The 6,595-nt window shown below is 33.3% G+C and overlaps 1 protein-coding gene across 4 annotated transcripts; it reads left to right on the top strand.

Annotated features, from left to right (window-relative positions):
• Positions 1-441: 441 nt before the first annotated feature.
• LOC106427481 (2-oxoglutarate-Fe(II) type oxidoreductase hxnY-like) lies at positions 442-5,750 on the top strand. 4 transcript variants are annotated; one of them, XM_022689746.2, is made up of 16 exons: positions 442-1,032; positions 1,107-1,205; positions 2,131-2,182; positions 2,314-2,435; positions 2,521-2,618; positions 2,842-2,900; positions 3,028-3,084; positions 3,209-3,254; positions 3,411-3,490; positions 3,585-3,678; positions 3,794-3,975; positions 4,161-4,342; positions 4,426-4,565; positions 4,667-4,835; positions 4,939-5,104; positions 5,314-5,750. In XM_022689746.2, the coding sequence occupies exons 1-10, from the start codon at positions 894-896 to the stop codon at positions 3,670-3,672; spliced, it is 840 nt and encodes a 279-aa protein (XP_022545467.1). In that variant the 5' UTR covers positions 442-893; the 3' UTR covers positions 3,673-3,678; positions 3,794-3,975; positions 4,161-4,342; positions 4,426-4,565; positions 4,667-4,835; positions 4,939-5,104; positions 5,314-5,750. The 4 variants fall into 4 exon arrangements, with proteins under 4 accessions (XP_022545467.1, XP_013723663.1, XP_022545468.1 ...); XM_013868209.3 differs by having other exon boundaries at positions 443-1,032; positions 3,790-3,975; XM_022689745.2 differs by having other exon boundaries at positions 448-1,032; positions 3,834-3,975.
• The last annotated feature ends 845 nt before the right edge of the window (positions 5,751-6,595 follow it).

Genomic DNA, 6,595 nt, shown 5'->3' with positions numbered 1-6,595 from the left:
AAAAAACTCTATATTTGGAGTTATAAAGTTTCTTTTGGAGATGCTCTTAGAGTGTTAATAACTCTTTAATCTATATATAAAGCCAATGGTACTAACTGATGTTTTAATGGGAAAAGGAAAAAAGTCGGTTATAAATATAGAAAGCCTAATTCAAAGCAAGGAAATTCACATAATCACATGCATTTAGAAGTCGGCACAAGATTACAATTTCCATAGCACCTTGTTTTTACCGAGTTCTTGTCTTTAATCGAGTTTGAAATTACAGTGAATTATGCATGTTATGCTACCATAAAAACAGTTGAATAAAAACTATGTAAGCACTTATTGATGTAGAGATAAACTTGATTCAGAGTTAGGAGAGTATATCATACAAGTTCTAGAAAGAAGACAAAATGAATTTCTTGAATCTCGAAAAAATCTTGATTTATTTTTATTATATATGTGGGATGAGACAGTTTTTCATAATTCAAGAAATACATCCAATTTATCCCCGTATTGAAATCGTGTTTTATTAAATTAATGTAGTTATTACTTTTTGTTTTCATAATTCATGCAATTAGGTAGCTATCCAGCTAATATTTAGGTACCCAACTCGACCATAAATAGAAGCATTCTAAAAGACATTTTAGTCAACAAGCCAAACAAAGAAATGAACGAAATGGAGACTAAAACTCAGGTGGAGGATTCGATAATCCAAGAATCATTGCTTACTTGCATTGATCTCGCAAACTCTGATCATCAATCAGTTCTTTCGCTCAAGCAGGACTGAGTCCATTTATTAATTTATTTCTTTTTGTAACAACCAATGATTTTGTTAGGAGAGTTTCTTGTTTCAGGCATGTCTGGATAGTGGGTTTTTCTATGTTATAAACCATGGAATAAGCGAAGAAGTCATGGACAAGGCTTTCGAGCAGAGCAAAAATTTCTTCGCTCTTCCTTTGGAGGAGAAGATGAAAGTGTTGAAAAATGAAAAACATCGTGGCTATACACCGTTTTATGATCAGATCCCTGATCCTGAGAATCAAGTCCAAGGTACGTGTAACAAGTTTCTCACTTCAAAACGTTTTGTTGAGTGCTCTCACTCATACGTCTTTTTTATTTTTAAGGGGATCACAAAGAAGGTTACTACATTGGATCCGAAGTTCCCAGAGATGATCCTCAGTGGGATTATCCATTCTATGGCCCCAACCCTTGGCCTGATCCTGGTTAGTGAGCTCTTTGTTTGGTATACCTGAACAAAAATAGACTTTGGTGTTCTGTTTTAGCAGATTACTTCCCTTTCCTTCTTTTATACGTTCCATTAGACTTTGTTGTTCTGTTTTATAAGATTAGTTCCTTTTCCTGCTTTTATACTTTCCATTTTTCTTGTATATAAGATATATACTCCTTCTGTTCCATCATGATAGATTGATTATACCTTTCACACATATTCCCTTTGTTTCACTTTAAGTGGTGTTTTAAAAAAATAATTGTTTCATTTTAAGTGATGTTTTCAAGTTTCTATATAAAAATAAATGAAATTTGATGTTTAAGACCATTTATATTAGTATGATTTTTATTGGTTGAATTAAATGTTGTTTTAGGCAAAAAATAAATAAAAGTTTATAATTCCTTAATCGGTATGCAAAAACTTTTAAAACTAACTATTCAGAAACAAGAGAGTATTAGAAATGATTAATGCATAACGATAAATATCTTGATTTATGTATAAAGGAACTTCCTATAACTTTAAATCAATAGTTTTAGTTAAAACTTCTTAAAGCTTCTTAAATGGTTAACATCCGATTTTCCTAAGAAGTATTAATATCATTGAGAGGTTGGCATATATACAGTGCTTAGGCAACTTCTTAAAGCTTTCTTTGAAATATATATCACCTTCATAGTGAAGCAAGCGCAAAGTTGAAATATATATCACCTTCACTGTATATATGCCAAACTTCTTAAATTTAACAATTTAATTTTTTAACTTATTAAATATGCATAGAAAATTTTAAAAATTCATCTTTGTGAAACAAATTTTTTTTCCATAACATTCATCTTTGTGGAACGAAGGGAATACATGTCTTTCAATTTTTTTTATTGCGATGCATTTAATGCCGGTTACTTTAATGGAACTTATCTTTTCGGCAGATGTTTTGCCTGGGTGGCGAGAGACCATGGAGAAATACCATCAAGAAGCATTGTAAATCTCATTTATGGTTTTCCCTGTTCATGTCTTCACATTTGTTTATAGTGTTGCGTTCGACCATTCTATCTATAGAGTCAAAACTTTTTGTTCCATAGGTTTCGCTGAATGTATATCTTCTGTAACAGGAGGGTTTGTAAGGCTATTGCAAAACTATTGGCCCTGGCCCTCGACATGGATGCAGATTACTTTGATAGCCCTGAGATGCTTGGAAAGCCTATTTCAACTTTGCGCTTGCTTCACTATGAAGGTGATATATATTTCAAAGAAAGCTTTAAGAATTTGCCTAAGCATTGTATATATGCCAACCTCTCAATGATATTAATACTTCTTAGGAAAATCGGATCCCTCAAAGGGAATATATGGAACTGGAGCACATTCGGATTACGGAATGATGACGCTCATAGCAACCGATGGTGTATTGGGACTCCAGGTATTGCTTATAAGATGTGAAGGATGATTATTATTGAGATGTACACTACACTTATATACAAGCACAGATGATCCTAGAATGGAAAGCTATAATTACAGAGAATCACCAATATACAAAGTATCAATTGAGATATCTTCTTTACATTGCTCTGAGAAAAAAAAATCGAAATCACATTCTATTTTCTACACATGTACTTTTGAAGCAATTGTATAATTTGTGGCAGATATGCAAGGATAGAAACGCTAAGCCTCAGAAGTGGGAATATGTACCGTCGATTGAAGGGTACAACATGATAATGCTTAATTTCCTCTATACCCTTGTTAAACATATATTTCTTCAGTGATGAACTTGTATTGTTCCTTATTTACAGTTTTGGGGGGACTGATATAGTTTGCTTTTTTGTCTACAGAGCACTTGTTGTGAATCTTGGTGATATGATGCAGTGTTGGAGCAATGGTCTTTTCAGGTAATATTTTCCTCTTTGGGCATAGTTGATATATTCTCATTATGTCATATATATTCTTTGTAAACTCCAAGTAAATTTTTCTAGCTGACATTTGTCTAACAAGCTTCTTTTTTAAACGTTAAAGATCCACGATGCACAGGGTTATTTTAAATGATCAGAATCGATATTCCGTAAGTCTTTTACTAATATCCAGTTTACATTAATGTTTTATCAGTGTTTAATTATTATCATTTTCTCAAAACATTTTGTGTTGAACTTCTTTAGATTTGGGTTAAGCAAATAATTAAAATTAACAATAATATTGCATCTAATCTTTACCTTCACAGATTCCATTTTTCCTGGAACCGAATCACGACTGCATAATAGAGTGTCTTCCTACGTGCCAGTCCGAAAGCAACCTTCCCAAGTAATTAAGGCTTTAACATTTTATCCTTGTTATATTCAGACCTTCTACCACTCATAGTGTCTTAATTATCTTTATGGCTGTATTTAATGAATAGATATCCAGCAATCAAATGTTCGACATATATCACCCAGCGTTACGAAGAAGTGCATGCGAATTTCAGAAGCTACCAAAAACATGCTTGATTGAAGGTGTGGTCCACCCCTTACACTATCCGTTGGATTTCTAGTTCTGTTGATTGTTTTCTTATTATTATTTTGGGTTTGGTTTGTTCTGTTGTTCACAATCTATATATATAAAAGACAGTTTGCTTCTCTCACATGCCTCCACGTCATTGTCCACATAGGAAAATTGCGCGTCCTGGAGCCGCCACATGTCCCCTTCCTGAAAAACTCACCGTTTCATTTAATTGAGATTGCAATTCTTGCGGGCTTATCTATGTCTCGGGCCTTATGTGAGTTAAACCCTAATTCACAAAAGTCAAACCCGTAAGTCGACTTTTCTTTCTACGTGAGAACTGAGAAGCTGCCATTGATTAGTAGGTTCTTCATTTACTGCAAACAGTGATTAGGGCAAACAATAATGTAGATCTTACATATCATGCTCATTGTTTTGATCACCACACCATTGAAAAACTACTACAAATAATATTACAACTTTAATCTTTTGGCAGTCGTGATCTCCCTTGATCGATCGGGTGTCTGTTTACATGCCTCCCTATAATCTCCCGTTACCAAAATCTCGCATTTGTTTCGTTTCGGGAGCATTAGAAGAAAAAAAAATCTCACTAGATGAGAATCTTCGGTTTTGTGTGTTTCCAGGGTTCAAAAGATTCATGTATTGAGTGAAAACAAAGTAACGACCTTTACTCTCTAATTAGCATCTTTTGATTTTCTTTTATTTGTTTGTGAATTCTAAATCTTTACTTTTTTCCACAGAGACAAGTTTGTGCTCTGTATTTTTGGAAATTTAGTAAATAACTTCATAGCCATCAATGGAGAACGGAGGCTCCCCGGGATCATCATCATCTTCCCTTCAAGCCTCTATGCAAGAATTCAATCTCTTTGAGACTCAATCAGTACAATACTACTTCCACTTTCCACCTTTTGATCGAATCGCTTGGTTAATTTGTAGCTAACATGAATACATTGATGATATCATATATTTTTTTCTTTTCAGAATTTATATATGATTGGTTGGAAGTGTATAGAGTACTAAAGATAGACCGTCTTCATGCGTCTGAGCTTAATCTCAGTGAGGATTCCACTGCCTATACCAAAAAAGATACACGAAGGCAACAAGGCCACAGGCGGCCTCAAACTGGTCACTCTCTGTTATGGCATCATTGGTATTGTGTCGGTTATGTTCACTGAAATGTACATTGTTTTTATTTTTACATTGTGTTCTCACAATTTTGTTTTTTTTTGTGCTCCCCATTTATGTGTTCTCAGGGTTCATTAAGTTTTTGGGACCATACTACATCCTGGTTATTACCGAGAGAAGAGAGATAGGCGAAATTTGTGGTCACAGGGTCTATGAAGTTTCCAAGAGTGAGATCATTTCTTTGCGTAATCCTAGCGTGCTTTCCAACATTCCAAATTCAAGAGACGAGAACAGGTGTTTGGATCTACCTTATACTACATTATGCCTTTTTTTTTGTTTGTTCCAAGCTTATTGTTGAAGAAAGTTTCTGTTTTTCCTTTCTGTTTGGTGAAAAGAGAGTGAGTACATGTGTTTATTTATTACACCCTTCGACCTTTGTATAAACTGAAGTCATTTAACCCTTACGTTTCTTTATCTGGTGTTTCCCACATGTTGATAAACAGGTACAAGAAGCTCCTGTGTATGGTGGACCGTGGACCTTACAAAGGACTTCTTTTTCAGCTATTCTTTCAATATAATGCATAGTTTCCAGAAGGATATATGCGACCATGAGAGTGGTGCTACTCTCTGTAAGAAAATGTTTGTGTGGAACGAGTTCTTGACTTGGGGAATTCGACATCTTCGGAATACCGTCTGGACTGTAGCATTGGTGTATGGTTTCCTTAAGCACGTACAAATTTGATATATTTTCTGCTCCTCACTGCCAAAGAGAAGAACGTTTTCTCGGATTCCTTTTTTTGTCACAGCAGTAGTTTTGTTATTTGTGCACCATTTTCTTTGGGATCATTATATTGCTTCCCTATATCATGTTTTGTCTTGCACCAAAAAGTCTGCAAAGAAGTACTATTGTTTTTTATAGCAATGTATAAATTTTGATGTTCTTGGCTGGCTCTAATAATAGCTTTCTCATTTTAAACAAATCACAACATCATCAAACGACTAAATACAAAATCACCATACCATTGGAGAATTACTACAAATATAATTATCTTATCTCATAACTCTAAGTACTATTTCTAGATCAAAACACTAAGTGCTAACTTAAAATTAGTTTTTAAACAACAAAGATGAAACCTATTCGACGTAATAAAATAGTTTTTTTTATTATAACTTCCCGCCCGTAGGGCGGGCCGATCCTAGTGTTATATATACTAGAGATTTTTTCCGCGCTTCGCGCAGATTGTGTCTTATAAATTTATTTTATTTATAATATTTATATGTTTATAATTTTTATTTTTCTTGTTGTAGATGGAGAATTATATTTTTTATTGATGGTTTTTTGTATGTGACATAAACTTTTTGAAATTTTAAAATAATGTTATATATAGTACGATTAACTCATTAAAGAAGAGAAACATATTCAGGCACATTTTACACAGGTTTTATATGCATAATTTTAAACATTATATATGTATATATTATAAGTTTGAAACATGTAAATGCTTTCTAAAGCTAAATATTTGTTCTGAGTTTACATAACTTATCGAAAGTTTTATCTCTTCTTAAATTCAAATCACAGAAAAAAATATCAAAAAATCAGTATAGATGGGTTTTTTGGGCTTTTAAATCAACACTGAAAAATTACATGAATCAGATAACAACAGTTTTACAAACAACTAGATATAATTAGACCGAGCCAAAGATTTTCACACAATATATTCTTTCTTCTTCAAATTGCGAAGAGCCTATAGGCACAAGAAAAAAAATCATAATTTTTTTTTGTTT

Source organism: Brassica napus, chromosome A8, assembly GCF_020379485.1.
Source record: "Brassica napus cultivar Da-Ae chromosome A8, Da-Ae, whole genome shotgun sequence".
In the NCBI taxonomy this organism is placed as follows: domain Eukaryota; kingdom Viridiplantae; phylum Streptophyta; class Magnoliopsida; order Brassicales; family Brassicaceae; genus Brassica; species Brassica napus.
The sequence above is the reverse complement of the archived record's forward strand: the minus strand, read 5'-3'. Positions and strand labels throughout refer to the sequence as shown.